General features: G+C 38.6%; 1 protein-coding gene across 3 annotated transcripts in view; it reads right to left on the minus strand.

Annotated features, from left to right (window-relative positions):
* The window catches only part of LOC145246786 (very long-chain specific acyl-CoA dehydrogenase, mitochondrial-like), a 296,798-nt gene that overhangs the window by 219,604 nt on the left and 55,895 nt on the right, over nucleotides 1–21,299 (minus strand). For all 3 annotated transcript variants that reach the window (XR_013863168.1, XM_080108581.1, XM_080108582.1), the window contains exons 5-6: nucleotides 9,213–9,298; nucleotides 2,961–3,055 (exon numbers count right to left, since the gene is read on the minus strand). Coding sequence is in view for 2 of the 3 variants with exons in the window: in XM_080108581.1 (XP_079964707.1) it covers nucleotides 2,961–3,055; nucleotides 9,213–9,298 (181 nt within the window). In the remaining variant the exon portion in view is untranslated. The remainder of the gene's footprint in view (nucleotides 1–2,960; nucleotides 3,056–9,212; nucleotides 9,299–21,299) is intronic.

Raw genomic sequence — 21,299 nt, forward strand, 5'->3', positions numbered from 1 at the left:
TTAATTTGTTGAACGCTATATTTCTAGTCTTACTAGAAACAATCCAGCGAAATAACATTTGTTTAACATTTTTTTATTTGCACGCGTTTTTATGTAGCAAAAATAAAATTCGTCGCTTTAAATATCTGACGAATCCGTATGAGAAACTTTTTTTTTTTTAACCCTCTTCGCATTTTGCAAAAAATGACTTGATTCTTTACATGTTTGCTAAACATAAATGACGTACGCGAATAATTATTTTTCACAGTCTGTCTCTTTTTCTCTTGACAAAGTAAAGCGTGTTTTTTTTTTTTTTTTTAAATACCAGATGTTATTGAAATAACAATAAGCTTACACCGTATTTTCTAGTTGGTTTTGGACATTTAACTTTGCAGAAGAAAATTCTTACCGTAGGAAAAATGGCTTCTGGTGGAAAAAAAAAATGAACCTCTTTTCCCTTTCTAAAACACTTGGTAAGTGTGTTAAATTATAAGATAATTGACAACATTCACGTTTTTCGCTGTAGATTTTGGTAGCAAGTTTTTTTCCCATCGCCAAATTACTAGTGTAGTAATTAATTGTTAATCCTTGCGTATCCAAATACCTGTTGAAATGACAAAGGTGTTCTGCCGTAAAAATTTTACGAATCTTTATTCCAATCACTTTTGGTGATTCTCTGCAGTGATGGTCGTTTCGATTCCTTGTCGCCAATCTGTTGTGTCGTGGAACAACAGTGAAAATAAGAACAATCAAGTCAAGGTTCGGTTCAGGAACAAGTGTATTAACAATAATGTACAAAGATAGGAAAGCGTGTATATCTGCTGGGCACTTGGCTAGCAGTTGAAGTGTAGTCGCATCTCTCTCACCTGTGTAAGAATTACTAGCGCTATTTATAGTGCTAATCGGTGTAAATTCCTCTGTTCAAGGAAGGCTGGTATAACATAAATTTATTAACCTTTGAAACGTATTTTAAAAACGTTTTCTTTGCTTTAGAAATTGTACCATTACTACTCTTTCTCAAACATAATTACATACACATCAGTAAAGTGTGTTTCAATCCCAAATTATTTGCCCTTTAGAAATGCCAAATAGTATTAAAATCAAGAGATATAAAAACTGCTGCACAGGCAAAATTTTTTCTCTTCCAGTTGGCCTTGGCAGACATCCTGTAAACCGTCACGGTTTGATGGCTGCTTTGACAAAGACATCACACACCAAGTGCACTCACACACACAAGCATACTATGCTGGTATGCAAGAATTTTCCTTACCCACACATGCATACATATCTTTCTACCAGACTTTGTTGAAGATATTCTTGTGAACTCAATGTTACAGCAAACACCATGTGCATACTTAGGATACACAACACAAACTTTTCCTCTTTACATACATGCACACATCATTCTACTCACACTTTTTATACATGTTCTAAGGAACACTATTTCATGTTGTCCCATGTTCATAACAGATAAATGTTTTGTTCAATTATATATTATCTTTAAGTTGTTATTTTGTCTTTTATGTGGCATGCTTGTACATTGAACACATAAGAAAAATATATAGAATATCCAGCGCAGTCCAGCATTGGCCAAAAACTAAAAAAATTAAATAAAATGTTCATTGTTTTTGTCAGAAGAGACTCTTAAAGAATGTGCTTTACAAACATTATATATTCTGATTTAGTATAACTCCAATCTGGCTATACTAGAAAAAATACTCTAATATTCATTCGCTTGAGATCACTATGGACTAAAGTAATACATGAATGGGGGGGGGGGTGCAGGAAAATTACTTTCTTTCATTCTCACTAGATTAGACTAAATAGCTGATTATTTTTCTATCATGTTTGATTTCATTATTTCTTTTCATTATATTGAATCAGTTGTTAAAAAAGAATATAACTAATTGAATTTTACCAAGTACTTTATCTACTATGCTGCAGGCATCACTAAAACTACAATTACGAATTACTTAGGACTTCTACCCAGTCATATCTGACAGAATGAAAGCAAACTAACCCCAGAGATGAAATAAAAAGTTCTGTTCGAAATTTTGTGCAGATCAAAGAGTTTGATAAACAGATTCTTGCATTCAATAGAAACATTTCAACAGGAAAACACACCTGAAAAAGTTAGAGACTATATCAACTAAAACATTGTGTGAATAAAACTCAAGATGAGAACAAGTAGTCTGAATGATCCAAATAATATTAATTATCAATCTTCATCTCAAAAATTCAGAAACTTACCTGCAGTCGGGTTAGTCTTTAGCCAAGAAAAAACTATTTGTTATTCACATGAATCTATTATAATACTTATCAACCCATTTTTTGTTCATGTTCGTATTTTTATGTATTTACATTATTATTTGCTTTATATTTTGATATTTTAATTTTATTTAAAATAATATATATATATATATATATATATATATATATATATATATATATATATAATGCATCATAACTTGTCTTTGTTTAGGTGGTCACACTTATCCATGTTTTAGCATTTTGTTTATGTCCTGCCAACGATGTTGATCAGTCAGAGCTACACAATGAAGGTTCTTAATGCTATTTTTTCATGGATTGTAGGAATTTTATTTAAGTGACAAAGAAACTTACAGGATTCTTTAAATATGGATAAACTGCAGCATTTTAATGGCTTTATTTTCATCACAGCCCATTTGAAGAGCTCCATGTGTGATCTGGATTCTACAACTAAGGTTAACTTCCTATTTGATATTCTGTCGTCTCTTTGGTATGTCTCTGAATGCTGCTGCTTAGGAGGCTACTGACTGGATTCTTGTTAGAATTGAGACCATAAGTTTCATACCAAACCTCAGAATGACAACTTTACTTTATATAATCGATTATAACAATAGTTCTTACACAAAAAATATTTATGAAATTCCAAAAAGAAAAATAGGAGTAAGATTATGTTGAGCCAATTAAAAAATCTTAAAATACAAAAACTACTTTACCTCCAAGAATGTTTTCTTTGGGAACTTTCACATTGTCAAAATAAACTTCTGCTGTATTGGATGCTTTAATACCCATTTTTTTCTCTGGAGCACCACTAAAATATAAATTAAAATGAACTACAATTGAAGAAAAGAGACTTTTGTTAAAATTTCTATTTCAAATTCAAAATATTACAGCAGAATGATTTCAGAATCCAGGAAAGGTTATTCCCATTAATAAATAAGGATTCTGAACTATCTCTCAAAATTCAAATTAAAGTAGCTAAATTTCATCAAATGATAGAAAATTGAATCTTGAAAAATCTGAGTTCAATTGAAATTTATTATACACAAATGAGTTCATAAAATAAAAACACACTGAATAAACAAAACGTACATGTTTTGTGCCATCTTTTAAATTTTTTTTTCTGTGACTAAAAATAAAAGATGGTGGCTGATAGTAAATTGTGTCAATGTACAGAAAACTAATTGTTCACTATGTGTTGTATTGTGACTGGGTTTCTTGAAATCATAACTTCAAGAAAATATTGGATGTAATTCGCAAACACATATACATATCTGAGTAGTGCCAGGTATCGTGTTCTGATTGCTGATCAAAATGACATTAACTGAGTGTAGAGTCGAAGAAAATGAAGGGAGGAAGCGCCCACGTGTCTGCGCGTCATGCCTTACCTTGGAACGCTCCTACGGTGTGCGTACGTGCATGGCCGAAACATGAAAGAAATTCCAAAATGGCGCCGTCCTCATCTTGTAGATTGTGCGATCATCACTGGGCCCCACGTGACCGTTCTTTGGCTGCTAATTGGCCGAAGATGAACGCCGGAAGGATAAAGGGAGTGTGTTTGGAACATGGGGGCGTCTTTTTCTAGGATCAACGTCAGTGTGATCGGATCGGTGAACTGCTGCAGCTTTAAGAGTACCTTAGTGTGTGTGTGATTTTTTGGGACTTGCTCGTCTGCTGACTTTACAGGACTTTCTTTTCTGCTGATTCTACAGGACCTGCCCTTCTGCAGAACTTGGAACAAAACTTCAAGCCTTTTCTTTCTTTTCACACGTAGTCGCCTAAAAAGGTAGAATCCGACTTACTTGTGAAACGGCTTTAAGCTATTTCGGTGAAATGGGGGAAAAAATTGACCTCAAATTAATACCGGAGTTCGATGGATCAACCCCGGTACTTGACTGGGTGGAAAAGTTGAAGTTACATTGTGTTTTGTCTGGCGTAAAGAACTTCGAACGTGTTGTCTCTCTGCGCTTGTCCGGCGGCGCCTTTGCCGTGTATCAACAGCTCAGCCATGAGGGCAAACAGGACTACAAGACAATTAAGGCAGTGCTGTTCAAGACGTTTGCGATTGACCCCGCCACTGCTTGGGAGCAACTTGAGGCAAGGACCCTGCGTCCGGGCGAAACGGTCGATGTATACTTGGCAGAACTGACCAAGTTAACGGTCTTGTTTGGTGGACTGCCCGAGCGGGCCTTAGCATGCAAATTCCTAGCAGGACTCCCGACAGAAGCAAAGCGACTATTACGAGCCAGCTCAAGTGCGGATTCGTTGCCCCTTAATGACCTAGTGGATCGGGCCAGGACTGTAATGAAGAATTATTCCGAGATGAGGGAACCGGTAATTGCTGCTGCCCGGTCCACGCCGAATGATAAGAAACCGTATCAGGGACCCGGTCCACGTGGCGGAATCATATGCTACAAATGCAATGGACAGGGCCATATTGCAAGGAACTGCCGGCAGCAACCAACGGCCGTTCGCTGCTACCGGTGTAAGGAAGCCGACCATATAGTTCAAGACTGTCCAGGAAACGGAAACCGGGGACAAGGTGTCAGCGTCAACCTCTTCCCCACGCAGAAATTAAATGAGACGCTGCCGATCGTTTCGATATATGTCAAGGAAACACTGCGCTCAGCACTCCTCGACTCCGGGTGCTCCCGCACTATCATATGTGCAGATCTCTGCCACACTTGGAGAAAGAAGAACGTCCAAGTGACTACCATCAGTGGAGAGACGCGCACATGTTGCGGGGTGGGCAGCGTAAACATTCGGACGAAAAATGGAATCTCCGCTAACCTAGAGGCGCTGGTGGTACCAGAAAAACCCCGAGTTTTGACCTGCTCCTAGGATATGATGCCATCAGAGCTCTTGGTGGCGTCTACATAACGGCAACGGGGGCGGTACATTTTCAGGAGAAAGCCCCAGTGTGTGCTGCACTAAAGATTGACCAACCAGACTTCAGCGTCGAATTTGACGAGCAAAAGAGGGCCTGGACTGCCTCATGGAAGTGGTCAGAAGACCGAGAACCAGCCAAACTGCAAAATGGCATAACGGAATACCATGTGCCCGACCACATGAGGCCCGCGTACGAAGAAGAACTTCGCAGATGGATCGAGGATGGTTGGTTGATTCCCTACCCCTACAAAAAACTTGGACCCCCCAAGGGTCTGATCCCATTAATGGCAGTTGCTCAACAGAACAAAGCAAAAGTCAGGCCGGTGATGGATTACCAAGAACTGAACTCATATGTTGATGCGTTCACAGGCGATGCCGACGTGTGTGCTAGCAAACTGCGAGAATGGCGCCAGCTGGGTTCTAATGTGTCCCTGTTGGACCTTAGAAGGGCATATCTGCAGGTCCGGGTTAGCGAGACACTGTGGCCGTTTCAGACGGTAGTGTTTTCCGGTAGGAGGTATTGCCTCACGCGACTGGGCTTTGGGCTGAACGTTGCGCCCCAAATCATGAAGACGATCGTCAATGCTGTATTATCACAGGATAAGACCGTAAAAGAGGGGACATCAGCATACCTTAACGACATATACGTGAATGAAGACGTTGTGCCATCATCACGTGTGAGGGCTAAGCTTGCCGAACTTGGACTGATTTGTAAGGATCCAGAACGCTTGGAGGATGGCGCTCGTGTTTTGGGGTTGAGCCTTCAACAGGAGCGAGGGACATTGAGGTGGGGGCGCGGAACTGCAGTCCCCGAAGTGCCCCACATCCTCACGAGGTGGGCCATATTTTCCCTGTGTGGAAAACTGGTAGGACACTTGCCAGTATGTGGATGGACCCGGGTCGCAACAGCCAGCATGAAGAGGAGGGCGAGTGCAGTTACCAAAGGCTGGGATGACGAGACGGTGGACAATCTGTTGCTTCGCATGGTAAAAGAAACCATCACAAGAGTCAAGCAGGAGGACCCCGCTAAAGGAGATTGGTGCGTCCAGGGAGACAGACTAAATGTGTGGGTGGATGCGAGCTCCCTCGCGATCGGGGCACTATTGGAAATGAACGGGTCCGTGATTGAGGACGCCTGCTGATTGCGACCACTGGATGATGCCGCTCACATCAACCTAGCGGAGTTGGATGCGGCGATAAAGGGAGTAAATATGGCACTCCAGTGGAAGGTTAAAGAATTGTGCTTACACACAGATTCGCTGTGCGTGTACCACTGGATAGTTGACACACTAACAGGCAAAGCGAGAGTGCGCACCAAGGCAGCTACCGAAATGCTAATCAGACGAAGGTTGGAGACACTAAGGAAGTTGGTGGAAGAGTACAACCTATCGGTGAACGCGGTGCTTGTCGCTTCCACCCACAATCTTGCAGATAAACTCACCCGTGTGCCCCAGAGGTGGTTCGACGCAATGAAGAAAGAAGCCGAACCAGGATCGTTATGTGCTGCCTCTATTGAGGAGACGGATGAAATCAAGAGGGTACACCACGACACTGGACACCCCGGAGTGAGACGGACATATTATTTCGCACACTTAACCAACCTGTCAGTGTCCAAAAACAGAGTAGAATCAGTGATCAAGGAATGCCAAATATGCCAGTCAATCGACCCGGCTCCCACCAAATGGCAGAAAGGTCGGCTGGAAGTCGATGGGACTTGGAGCTGGCTGGGCATGGACATAACCCACTATGGTGGTCAGCACTTCCTCACACTAATCGATTGCGGACCGACGAGGTTTGCGATCTGGCGACTTAATAAGACAGGACTCGGCTAGTGTCATCCGCCAATTAGAGTCTATATTTTACGAGCGGGGGCCACCCGAAGAGATTCTCACGGACAATGACACAGCCTTTTGCAGCGGAGAATTCAGGCGTCTCATGGACGAGTGGGGGACCCGGCTTAGACACAGGTGTGCGTATGTGCCGAGTGGCAACGGTATAGCAGAGCGGTGCCACCGAAGTGTGAAACGGATAGCAGCGAGGAAGCAATGCACGATTGCGGAGGCGGTATATAGGTACAATACAACGCCAAAGGATGACGCGACTGCTGAAAGTGCACCTGCTAATGCGATACATCGCTATCGAGTGCATGTTAAGGGCATTGACGCCTGCCCGCCTAATCAGAAGAAGACGCAAGGACGGTACAAGTCAGGGGACACCGTCTGAGTAAGGCCTCCCAATAACCGATGCACGACCAGGTTCAGACAGGGACAGATCACCGGCATAATCGGTGAGCAGGCTGTGCTGGTTGATGGTGTCCCACGCCATGTAAGGGATGTCCGGCCCGCCCTTGATATAAACCAAATGGTGAACAGTGAAAGTAATGAATCATCCAGTGATGAAATGTAGATCCGGCCTATGGCTGAGAACCTCAGCACAGATGGCGATAGCTCCAGCACCACTTCTGAGAGCTCGGATGAAGATGAAGATTAAGAGCAGCCGGATGGTAGGACTGTGGACACTGACCCAGGTGGCACTGGTGGAGATGAAGTAGCCCAGCTAATCCCCCTCCGTAGGAGCGCCCGCATCAAACGACCGCGGCCACAATGCCGCATGTGTGATCTTGAGACCAGGGGGGGGGTGTAGAGTCGAAGAAAATGAAGGGAGGAAGCGCCCACGTGTCTGCGCGTCATGCCTTACCTTGGAACGCTCCTACGGTGTGCGTACGTGCATGGCCGAAACATGAAAGAAATTCCAAAATGGCGCCGTCCTCATCTTGTAGATTGTGCGATCATCACTGGGCCCCACGTGACCGTTCTTTGGCTGCTGATTGGCCGAGGACGAACGCCGGAAGGATAAAGGGAGTGTGTTTGGAACATGGGGGCGTCTTTTTCTAGGATCGCCGTCAGTGTGATCGGATCAGTGAACTGCTGCAGCTTTAAGAGTACTTTAGTGTGTGTGTGATTTTTTGGGACTTGCTCGTCTGCTGACTTTACAGGACTTTCTTTTCTGCTGATTCTACAGGACCTGCCCTTCTACAGAACTTGGAACAAAACTTCAAGCCTTTTCTTTCCTTTCACACGTAGTCGCCTAAAAAGGTAGAATCCGACTTACTTGTGAAACGGCTTTACTGAGTGAAACAACGTCTGTTTGATTTCAAATGTAAACAAAGAAACCAACTTGCATTACATTACAACCTCTTACATCAATGGCCAAAGAAAGAGACAACAGGAATTTGGTTACTATAAATTCATGCACAACAGAGAAAGAATGAATGCAGTCAGACATGTGTGACACATTTTCTTTGCCACCACCACCCGTACAACACACCCACATACCCATCCCCATTCCAGATCTTCACTGTTGGAGTTACAACAGTGAAGTGAAAATAAACAATGTTTTCATTAACTGAATGTCCCTGTTATTTGAACCACAGCATATTTCAACAAGTGAATATATATAGTTTGCAAGTATGAAAACATGCTAAGCAAATTATAGATTTTATGCATGATGCATATAACAGACTTATTTGGTACCGTTATATAGACCAATTATATAAAATATGATGTCCAAATAAAGTGTTTTAATTTAGATATCCTTGTTTCAACATGCAAACAGCATTTTCATCAGAATCAATAAATAGAAAGTTGTTGACATTTTAATTCAATCAAAAGTGTCTTCATATCAATACAAGCCTTTCAGATTTTGTTATTTTTATAGAATCCCAAAATAAAAACTGTAAATCTTTGAGGACAGAATTTGTATTTCATAGTGCCTCACTTTAAACACCTTGCACTGTAAGACCACTTACCTTCACCTTAGGTATCTTTCTTCTTTTGATCACTCCTAAGCATTTTCACATGTCCTACTATTGATTGGTACACTTACATCCTGATTTAGACATCCAGGCCCACATATGACATTCACCACATTTAAATTAGCAACAAACTTTTATCATTGCAAAGATTTCACTCCAGAACATTTTCCTACTTTCGATAACTCAATGTTTGCAACATGCACAGAGAATAATATGGGCAGCTAAAATGATGAAGTGAATATCAAAATAAGAAAACTAGACTTACTGACTCACTCCTCCAAAACTCCGTTCCACAATAAAAGCAGTTACTTTGTCTTTCTCAGTTCCCAATTTTTCATCATAAACTTGTGTCTGAAAATGAATGGAATAAAATAAATACTGTAGTAAACTCTAGAAATGCAAAATAACATTGACTGCTGTCAATATTATTTATAAAAACATCATTAAAAAATTATTTTGAAGAAAGAATTACAATTACTTTAAAGAAAGAATACAGATGCCAAAAAGTTGAATTAAAATTTTTTTAAAACCTCCAAATGGAAGCAGAACTCCACAAAATTAAAAATATATACACATACTTATTTATTTATTTTTTTTAATTACATTTTCACCCCAAACAAGGCATATTGCTACTTTGTTGTAGGGGATTACTATCAGGGACATAGGCATCAGGAGTACTGTGTAGGGAGTTGGGCAGCAAGATGTCAGTTCACGTTGCACTTGAACTTCTACATGTCAGTACAGTTGGGGAAGCAGGGACCCAGAAGGGAATTCCAAAGTCTAGCTGTCCTGGGGAAGAAACTACTGGAGTATAAAGCTCTTTTACATCTAGGGATCTCTACTGTGAAGGGGTGGGATTTAGCGGCTTGTCGAGTTTGTCGGGGGTATTTACGTCGAGGGGGTACAAGTGCTTACAGTTCGTCAGAGCATTCGCCGTTAAAGTACTTGTAGAAAAGGCAGAGGGATGCAACATTTCGTCGATGGGACAGGGGCTGAAGTTTAGATGACAGTTCAGGACCTATCAGATTGGCGACTCTCTTTTGAACCTTGTCTAGGAGTGAGAGACTAGTGGTAGATGCACCAGCCCTAATATGAGAACAATACTCCATACATGGGCAAATGGTGGCCTTATAGCGGTATAGGATATTTTTGGGCATTAGTATCTTTCTAGCATGGTAGAGAGAACCTACCTTCTTCGCAGCAGTCCTGGTAATACTCTCGATGTAATTGTTTCAACTCATGTTTCCCGAGAGCGTTTGGCCGAGGAGTTGAAAGGATGTATTTTCAGATAAAGAGTCATTGGCCATTGCTATTCGTGGTAGAGAAAGTTTCTTGTAATTATTGAAGGAAACGAGTTTAGTCTTGGCAGCATTGAATGTGACCATCCATTTATGTCCCCATTCCACTACAGATCGGAGGTCATCCTCTAGTGCTTCTGCCATTTCTTTAGATGTGTGTTCATTTGATTTCCTGTCGTGTCTGTTATAGAGTGTGATGTCATCAGCATATATACCCATCTCACAGGCAATTTTGTCAGGGAGGTTATTTATGAATATTAGGAATAATAGAGGTCCCAGGATAGACCCCTGAGGCACTCCCGCATTTATATCATATTGTTTAGATGTACGAAAACAACCTGGATTTTTCTCTTCTCTAAGAAGGATTTAATTATGTCATGTATTCTTCCAGTGATACCATATGATCTGATTTTCTTAGAGGACCTTCATGCTATACCCTATACCTTAGATATATCTAGAGCTATCGCTCTACCCTCCCCTGCTTTGTCCAGTGACTGGTATATACGTTCTGAGATTACAGTTAGGATGCCTGCTGTTGAACGGGCCTGTCTAAATCCATATTGTTGGTCAGAAGTTTAGCATCTGTAAGGTGACTAGAGCTTGGTTAATTATTGTCTCAAATATTTTGGCAAAAAGTTGGAGGGGGCTAATGGGGTGATAATTTACTGGGTCAGTTCTTTCGCCAGAATTCTTGAAAACTGGTACTACAGAAGCAGTTTTCCAGCAGGCAGGAAATCAAGATTCATTAAGGCATTTGTTGTAAAGTTTGAAGAGAACTGGAGCTACTTTGGCGGAGTACTTTTTTAATAGCACAGCCGGGATGAAATCAGGTCCACATACTTTTGCAGTGTCAAGATTTCTTATGATAGCATGCACCTGAGAAGAGGTGATTTTCAGATCATCTAGTGTGGCGTCTGTCCGCAAAGGAAAGTCAGGGAGGGGGTGGTTGGGAGGGTCCAGTGTGCAGTTGGAGGCAAACCGACTGGTAAGTATGTTAGCCTTCTCAGTTGCAGAGCAAACAACCTCATGATTGTTGGATAGTGGGGGGGATTGTTGATTGCCCATTATTTACTACACTGTTGTAGATTTTCCAGAAGTCACAAGTTCCTAATTTCTGTGCTTCGATGCGTTTTTTGGTGATTTCAGTAAATTCTCTCTTAGATGTCGCTATTTCTTTCTTACAGTTACTTCTGGCTTCTATATACTTCTGTCTGTTTGAACTGGACTTATGTCAGTTAAATCTGTGGTACGCATGCTGCCTTTGCGCGATGGTGACTGCACAAATAGAAGTAAACCATTGAGGAGAGTGGAACTTGCTATAAAATTTCCGTGGGGGAACATGTGCTCCAATTACTGTTTTGAACCATTCAGTGGTCTCATTTGTGCACTTCAGCAGAAAGTGAAAAGATATTTTGCCATGGGGCGTCCCTGATGAGATCCCTGATGGCTTCCCAGTCAGCCTTTTTACAATATCTCGTCATTTTGAGTAGTGGCTCTTCGGTTTTGGCTCTAAAGTTTAGGGCTATTTCAACTATTACCATTGCATGATCGGCGTTCTCAAGTGGGCTGTGGGCATTACGCAGTCATCAGGAACTGTGGTCAGAAACAGATCTAAAAGTGATGCGTGTTGTTCTTGCTGGTCTGGGAAACGGGTTGGAAACGTAACCATCTGTGATAGGGAATGAGATATAGAGAAGTTATATGTAGTCATACACGCTGCGTCTGTGTGAGTAGAGAATCCAAGCCAGTTGCTGTGGTGGACATTGAAATCACTAAACACATGCACTTGTGCGCTAGTGTCGAGGGAAAGTCCTGTATCTATGCTGTCAGAGACTTTGTTTATTAAGGTACAGTCCTGGGTCGAGGGAGAGCGGTAGAGAAAATAAAAGTAGCTAATGTTATGTTGCACGTTAAGTCTAAAGCACATAAAGGCTTGATCGTCCGATTCTAGTTTAGTTTCTCTAGTCAAGAGGAGAGTGTTCCGAATATATACTCCAAGCCCGTGCATATGTCAATCAGAGTCCTTACGGCAGATTGGGAGATATCCAGGCATGTTAAAGTAGTTAGAGGGGATGGAGGCGTGTAGGTTAGTCTCACTTAGTGCTAAGATATCCAGGGCATTTGTTAGGAGAAATGCTTTGACAACATTTAAATTAGTTCTAAGCCACGGATGTTTGTAAATGCAAGCCTCAAAGGAGGAGGCAGGTTGGTTTTGATTGAGTTTGGGCCTAGTTTTAGTATAATTTTTTATTGTACTGTCATTTTTTTTTAAGAGTTTCAGTTTAGGTAAGGGATGCTGAACAAGTGGTTATGCAGAATACCAGACATGCAACACAAGCAAACCATCAGTTGTCCTGCCATCTACTAGGATTGTGGCCTTGGGATAGCCCAACGGGGATGAGTACAGGGTCCCTTACCATGCACAACATGGCACTACAAACAACCCGATACTATACAAATGTTGATGGAGGAGCCGCTCTAAGTGCTACCAAAGAGTTAGGGCTCCTGTACTACCAGTCGGGAACAGCAGTCAGGAACTGTCTATCCCTCAACCCATCAAATGGTGGTCAACCCAATCTACTTGTACTGGCATTATGGCATTCAAGCACTCCGAAGTGCCCAGTTTAAGGGATGGGATGTGTCGGGAGTGGGGAAAACGGCGTTCATTGCCCTAATCAGGAAACAAGATCGACCACTGAAGGTCTGTCGACTCCCTGTGATGCGACCTCTATGCCTAGCTAGTAGGCAAAGAAGGAGTATGGAAGCTGGGCAATAGACAGTGCCTATCTACTCCTTAAGCAGTTTAGGTTTGCAGATCGGTAATTTGTTTGAGTCACCAGCTCTAGGAAGGTTGTCATCTAAGACTGGAGAGGCCTTCCTCCCTTTAGGTTTAGCTTCAAAGTTTTCCTTCTCCTAGACGGATGACCTGGGAAGATCTATGGGTCCATCAGCACCAAGAGGGTTTTCCTCACACCTGGGTCCTAATCCAGGTATTTCTGCACCTCCGCGTTGGTGGTTAACGTTAACAGGTTAGTTTATAAGGGTTATATATCAACTGAAAAATTATACTCCTCAAAGTGATTACAGAGCATTGCTATTTCATTGTTTGTTATTGGAGGAGGAGCTGAGTAAGAGTTCATGCAGTGGAAGCAGCTATATTTGCAAACAGGTCTGTTGGAAGGAGTTGACATGGTTTGTTTGTTCCTGTAGGTTAAAAAAAAAAAAAAAGTTTCCTTTTCTTATTTTTATGTTGGCTTAGGAATAGGATAATGCGTTGCAGAATGGTATGGTATTACGAATTAATTAGAAAAAATTGTACAATCTCTGAATATTTTAGATAGCAGGAGGGTTAAGTTGTATATTCAATAGATACAAGTAACGTCATTTTTGATATGAAGTACATTACAGTGCAGGTATAATTGGGAGTAAATTATATGCTATGCCGTATACAGTATGTTTAGTACAATAAATAGATATATGGGCATATTTCCAGTAGATACGAATATATGGAGATTGTAGGTATTAAGTAGATTACCATTTCTACTGAAGATATCATTAGCTTTCGTTTAAAAATCAGGAAGTTGTATTTTGCATTATAGACTATCGGTTCAGTTTTTGTATTTAACATTGCTAAGCTAAGCTATTGCTATGTAATATAGATAGTTGTATATCTAAGTACAGACTGTTGTTAGTGAGTATCCACCTGGATAAAAATGAACTAATGCATGCCTAAGGGGTAGAAATGTACAGATGTTTAGTGATCATGACTTCGAATCGGTCAGCATGCGAATGTTAAGGGCTGAAAGCTAAAGACCCCCATCTAAGTCGGGTGTATTGTATGAGTGATAGTGGCAGCTTGGGGAGTAGAGCAGATTGTTAGGTTTCAGGAGAGGATTAAACTTACAGAATACAATTAGGATTAATTATTAGAGTTTTGAGTGCCAAGTAACGTTTAGTTTGAAAAGAGAAGAAAAAATTATTTTTTTTAACTTAACATGCAAATCGGACATAGGCAGTCGTCTTGGAGGCAAAGTACATATTGGATATATGTAGCAATCCAGTAAGGGTGCTTGTAACGTAATGAGAAAAAAACTATTCGTATATAGCGCGTCGGGATTAATAATTAAATGCAGTCAGTTTGGTCAAGCTCAAAGCATTATATATCTATTATGTAATAGTCCTAGCGACGTATCTAATGTCACTGTGTATTTTAGTTTCAAATATAATTGAAAGCAAGACTAACTATATTAGATGGTTTGATTGGCTAGCAAGGAAGCAAGCATTTTCAATACAAGCAAGCTGATAGTATAGTATATATTAAGTATATTATTTAAATAAAGTCCTAACTTCATCTACTGTAATAGAGAATAATTCCCGGCTTTTTTGTTTTTTAGTTAAATTTCAATCAGAAAAATATTTTTTTTTCAAAACGGAAATTTATTATTTCAACAAAAAATACAATTCAGAGTTTTTTCCCTTAACCCATGGATTTTCGATGCTCGCTCATCTCCTCAGATGAAAATCATTAGCAAATATTAGGTCTAATACGAAATAATTTTGCTATTCAGCTCATACAGAGAAACTATATTAAAAATTACATTTATGTAACTTTAGAACAACATTTTAGACACAGTTGTTATAAAAAATTATCACATTTCATCCTAGAAGCAACACCATAGCAATCACAACCATCTTTAGAGGAAGTAGTCCCTCTAAATATCAAGTCCTCCTGTTACATGAGAAGGGAACAGACCCCAGTAAGTAAAAGAACAAACTAGATAAGTTTTAAAATGATATTTGAAAAAGTTAGAATTGAACTTAATACGAAAAGTTAAAAAAGAATACATATTGAAATCCTAGGAATGTAGAACGATTGGCATTGTTCTTGAAAATAACTAAATATTATTTATGTCAGAGTTAGATATGAACAATGCAGTTTAGAAATAATGATTAACAAATATTTTAAATTTGGAACAGTTCAAATTGGGAAGTTCTTTGTGTGTCAAAAGCATGTTTGGACATACATAAGTAAAATCCATGTGAATGAATTTCACATGGTGAGGCACACTTTCACGTCATAAAGAAAGGAGATTCCTAATATATTGAGACAGTGTTCGAAGTAAGGGAGAGTGAGAGTCAGACAGAGAGAGCAACTTAGAGTGGAGTTGATCAGACTGGGAACTGACGCCCCTTGGAGGCGAAGTTGGGAAGATGAGACCATGTAATCATAAGAGCTTGAGTTCCTGATTCATCAATCAACCAGCTGATCGAATAAAGAATAAAAGAATCATCATTTATATCTGTAAACTGTCTTTGTATCATCATTACAACTGAAAGGTAAATATGTTTTTGTCTATCACCTGTAAATATACTTTGTATAACTCCCTCCAAGTATTATGTGTCTCCACCACCATCATCAATAATGACTCTCCCCTCTATATGCATAAACAAAAACTGTTGCATCATATCTCTCAGCACCGTATTAATAATAATAATGAACAAATAAAAATTGTCATGGTCATCATTGTTGCCGTTTATGCCGTTATACAAACAATATCTCAAAGTGTGTGAAAATATCACACAAATGTCTCGTCCATCCGATATATATATCCCCATTATACTGTGAGATGTTGCCTCAATATGTACCCCCGCTATTCAACACTCCTACCATGCCCAGTCAACACTGGGGGGAAATATGCACATTACACATATATTGTGCTTGCACTCTTTGTAACTCATAGACATAACAATCTTTCCTTTTTCTGATTAAAAAAAATAAAATAAAAAAGTCTCCCCAGACTAATTCCACTCATCCTGATTGGCTGAGCTCTGACCATTCCTATATTCCAGATTAACGGTATTAGCATGCTAAACGAACGCTAATGTACCATTCAAATATGGCATTGCAATGATACCTATTTGACTACTGAGTAAATTGCTGCGTTCATTTTCTTACTTTTTATGGTATCATCAACACCAGTTTTCATTTCCTCTCTCTCTCTTCCTCAGTATATATTCTTCCCAACTCTCTCTCTCGCTTTTTACATTTCTTTTCATGCAGAAGAAAAAAAAACATTTCACAGCGATGTCGAAGAAAAAATAACAAACATTTCATGTCATCAACATTATCTACAAAAGTTTTTATTTCCTCTCTTTTGCTCACTTTGTACATTTCTTTATGCCGAAAAAAAACCCAAACATTTTATGGCGTCAACACTACCTACAACAGTTTATATTTTTTCTCGCTCTAATTTGCCACACTAATTCCTTCCTAAAAAAATGAATTTAGTCTTTTTTGCTTTGGTGGTGGTGGAGGGGATGTGTCCATTTACACAAGATGAGCAACAGTGACACGATGCCAGATACAGCTAGTTTATAATCTATATATATAAAAGCAAAAATGTATATATGTATGTGTGTGTGTGTGTGTGTGTGTGTTTGTATGTCTGCTAAAAACTTTCGGCACAGTTCACGGATTTTCACGAGATCGGTGTCATTTTAAAGCCCGATCCTTCGCCCGACAAATATCGAAAAATTGGCCAAAAACGTTAATTCCTTCACTCTGAAATCAATAGTTTTCTACAGGGGGGGGGGTCAGCAAAAACCATCCTCTCATGACGATGTCGCTTCTACGCATGCGTCATACAACGTCGTAACCTGATTTAGTTTAAAGATTTTAAAAAATGACCTAATTTCATATACGTCGTCTTAGGTCAGTTGGTTAGAGCGCTGGGTCATTATCTAAAGGTTTTGGGTTCGAATCGTGGTGTGAGATGTCTTTTTTTTTTCAATTTTTTAAATTTTAATATTGAAGCAGGGTTATTTAAGCCATTTTTCACATAAGGTTCGTTTTCTGTTTGTTTTTACTTCGCTTATTCTTAGGTTTTCATTAACAACCCCCACCTCCGATTGAATACACACACCCATAAACACCTGGGCAACGGCGGGTACCCACCAATTTTTTAAATTTTAATATTGAAGTTTGTTTTTTTTTGGTTTTTATTTTTCAGATTTTTCAAAGAAGTTTTAACGTTTTTTTGTTTCCTTTTTTTGTTTTACCGATTTTTATATTTAACATCGTTCGTTTGCCTTACGTTAGCTTTTTGTGTTTTTTTCGATTTTTTTAAGTTTTAATATTTTTTATATAATATTTAATTTTTAATAAATTCTAATTTAATTTTTAATATTTAAAAATATTTACTTCGCTTATTCTTATGTTTTGATTACCCCCCCCCACCGCTCGAGCACACACACCTCTAAACACCCGGGTAATGCCGGGTACCCCCCGCTAGTCTAATATATAAAAGGCAAAATGTGTGTGAGTGTGTGTGTTTGTATGTCCGCTAAAAACTTTCAACAAACAGAACAAAAATTAGCAAACTTTGTATCATATTGAAGCCCAACCCTCCAGACAACAAATATCGAAATTTTGGCTCAAAAAGACCCCTCTGAGTGTGTCAGCTGACCCTTTTTCTGCAGGCCCCCCACCAAAAAAGTGACATTTTAACGTTAAACATTACGTAATTTTAAATCGATTCTAAAGATATTTATAAGTACCAAAAAAAAGAAAATAAAGGGCCCCCAACTCTTCCACATAAAGTGTACATGGGGCCCGTTTTTTTTTTGCGTCACCCTTTATTTAAAAACTGCTAAGTGATGTCATGTGATCTTAACGTCAGCAAGCTGTAATAGCGATGTTTGTATTGTTCGTATTGCACAAATTAAAAGATTAACTGTCAGTATCGTACAAATTAATATTATCTTACACGTTATGAAATGTTTCCAACGTGATTACCGAGTTAAAAATAGTAAATATATGAGAGTATAACGAAAAATGTCAAGAAACAATGATCAGGGGAAAAAAATATTAAGCTTAAAAATATTCACAGATTACAAGACCAATCATTATCTTTACGCTAAAAAATAAACAACCATTTTCATTTTTGTATAATTGACACATGACCTGTTAAACTGGAGGGGGGGTGACGGTGAGGCCGCTTGAATTAGCTAAAATTACTTGTATAATCGGTGTTACATTTCTTTAGCTAAACATTTCATTACCGGGTGACGTTTGTTTCTCTAAAGCTAGACATGCCAGGCATTACGGCCTCCTTATTTTCGAGTGACGTTTGTTTCTTTAAAGCTAGATATGCCAGGCATGACCACCTCCTTATTTTCGCAAAATATATATTTATCGTATACTCCATTGAGACAAGATGTCATATTCCAAACATCACACAGCGCTAAATTGCTGGTTCCAAATTCTAAAATAAAAACATTATTATTCAGAAAGACATTCTTAGTATTGGGAGGTTTTGTTTTTATAAAAATTGTTATAATATGCGAGTGACTTCCATTGAATGTAGCTTCATTGTCGAATACCATTAAAATAATATGCAATCATTGTCATAATATGTAAGTGACCTCCCTTGGATATAGATTCATTGTTGAATACCAATAGATTAATATACAATACCTGGCGTCGCACTGAATTGTATTACATAGGATGATATATGTATTAGCAGAATTCCCAGCGTAGTCTAGGATTAGATAAAATAGGTGTATATATACTAGCAAAATGCCCAGCGTCGCCAGGGATTGTATGACATTACACTAGCATGACATATGTCCTAGCAGATTACCTGGCATGGCCCGAGATTAGATACAATTCATGGAATGTTTCCTAGCAGAACACTCGGCATCGCCTGGGATCAGAAAAAATTGGTTGATATATGTACTAACCAAATACCCGGCGTTGCCCGGGATTGTATTACATAGGTGGATATATGATCTAGGACAATACCCTGCATAGCCTGGGATTAGATAAAATAGGTGTATATGTACTAGCAAAACACCCAGCATCGCCCTGGATTATATGACCTTGCACTAGCATGACATATGTACTAGCAGATTACCCCGCATGGCCTGGGATTAGATACAATTCATGGGATGTTTCCTAGTAGAACACTCAGCATCGCCTGGGAGCAGAAATAATTGGGTGATATTTGTACCCACCATCGCCCGGCATGTAAAACGTTACTGGAAATATATACTTGCAGAATGTATCGAAGTTAATTTTTCAATAAATGGGTCGATAATGTGGATTAAATCATTGAAAATTATTGTCGAAATTAGTAACATATCCAAGTATTTTAAAAAATGATGAAATGTGAGTTATTTTATTGGTGTGTTTGTTATGAAATAACCAGCCTAGACAATGTTTCAAAGTTATTCTTTTAGTAAGAGGGGGTGATAATGTGGATTGAATCATGAAAAATAATTGTCAAAGTTACTACAATTATCAAAAATGATGAAATGTGAGTTATTTTAGTGTTGTGTTTTTAATGAAAATAACAGCCCAGACAATATTTTAAATTATTATTTTAGTAAGGGGGGGGGGGATCATGAGTGTTAAATCATAAAAAATGATTGTCGAAATTAGTAACATATCCAAGAATTATGAAAAATTATTAAATGTGAGTTATTTGATTAGTGTGTTTGCAACACAAGTTAATGGAAGTTAGTTTAAGTAATAGTGAAAAATCAATTGTAGGATATGTAAATTGTACAAGTATTGTAATATATATTGTATACATAATATAAAATAAAATAGTTAATTATATTTCATACATATTACAATTGTATCGCATTTTCTTGTGTCTGCCATAAATGTCTCCATTAAACAACGGAGCGGTCCGGAGCACGAAGGAAGAAGAATGCCACCAGGTGAAGATGTCATCTTGATACATAGACCCTAATGACTGGCCCATCTTCACGGAACCGTTTCTAAGACTTCTAACCATGTCTTTATCGTTGGGATATTGTTTATTCCTCCATTGAGCTGGTTGTGTTCACAGGACATTCCTCAACCAAGTAACTTTCCCTGGGGAAGCGATGGGACCATATTGACTTTGACAAAATCTATGGCATAACCAAAGATAATAGCCATAAGGCGAATAAAAAAAATTATGGTCCACACTTTTAAAAACTGAACGAAGTGAAAATATATTTCAAGCAGAAGAAAAGACTCTAGGCTATAAACGAATATCTAAAAAGTATGGTTTAAAAGAAATTTAAAAGTAAAAAAACATAAATAAAAAATGGCAGACCGATACACATGTGCACACAAACGCAAAAACAAAAAAATGCACTTAGAACATTCAGAACCTGAAAAAAATTGTTTTGCACCTATGAAGAAACTGAAATTTACATACAAGTGACGGATTCAGAATTTTAAAAAAAAAAAAGTGTACCCTTCCTACATCCACACACATGAAACTTAATCACATGAAAATAAAAGAGTATTGAAAAAAAAAAATAACCCTTCGATTGAAAAAAAAAAAGTGAGAAACGTGCCCTACACAAAAAAGAAAAAACAGAGACGAAAAAGAAGTCTCTAATAAATGCAAAGAGATATCACTCTATATATCTATATATGTGTCTATTACATGAAAGTAAAACAAACAAAAAAAAATCCTTCAAACACGATGCTCGAAAAAATAAATGTAAGGAAAAGAAAAAAGAAAAAATATATATTGTTTTTGACTTTGCAAATGTTAGAACATCGTAAAATGTTAATGACTTTTTCAGTTAAGATTTGAAAAAATAGAACTCTTGTTTCAACACTATTTCATGAACAGTTGATTCTAGCTTGATATATGTCCTTTTTCAGGTTAGGTTTCAGATTAACGCTGAAAAATAAGGGACTTTTTGATTTGATAGTGTTTTTTTTTTTGTTGTTTTTTTCAGTATCGGCAGACTTTTTATTGATTTTTTTTTGCTTAAAAAAAGAAAAAATATTATTGGTAATCTTTAAGATTTTTGTGTGTGAGTGCCTTACAAAATTGAGTATAAATAGATTTTTTATTTTTATTTTTAAATTGTAGTTATAATGTCTAGTCGTCATTTTTATTTTTAAAAACAATGGGCATATGAGTTGACGACCCGTTTGGGTCCTGCTAATGAATAAATGCACATTACATCGAAAACTATAAATACATCCGATCGCGCCAACGTGCGCGTGTTCCCAAGTGTACAACTGCGCCCATGTATAC

The sequence above is a fragment of the Euprymna scolopes genome, chromosome 24 (genome assembly GCF_053919585.1).
Source record: "Euprymna scolopes isolate OS-2025 chromosome 24, ASM5391958v1, whole genome shotgun sequence".
NCBI classification, from domain to species: domain Eukaryota; kingdom Metazoa; phylum Mollusca; class Cephalopoda; order Sepiida; family Sepiolidae; genus Euprymna; species Euprymna scolopes.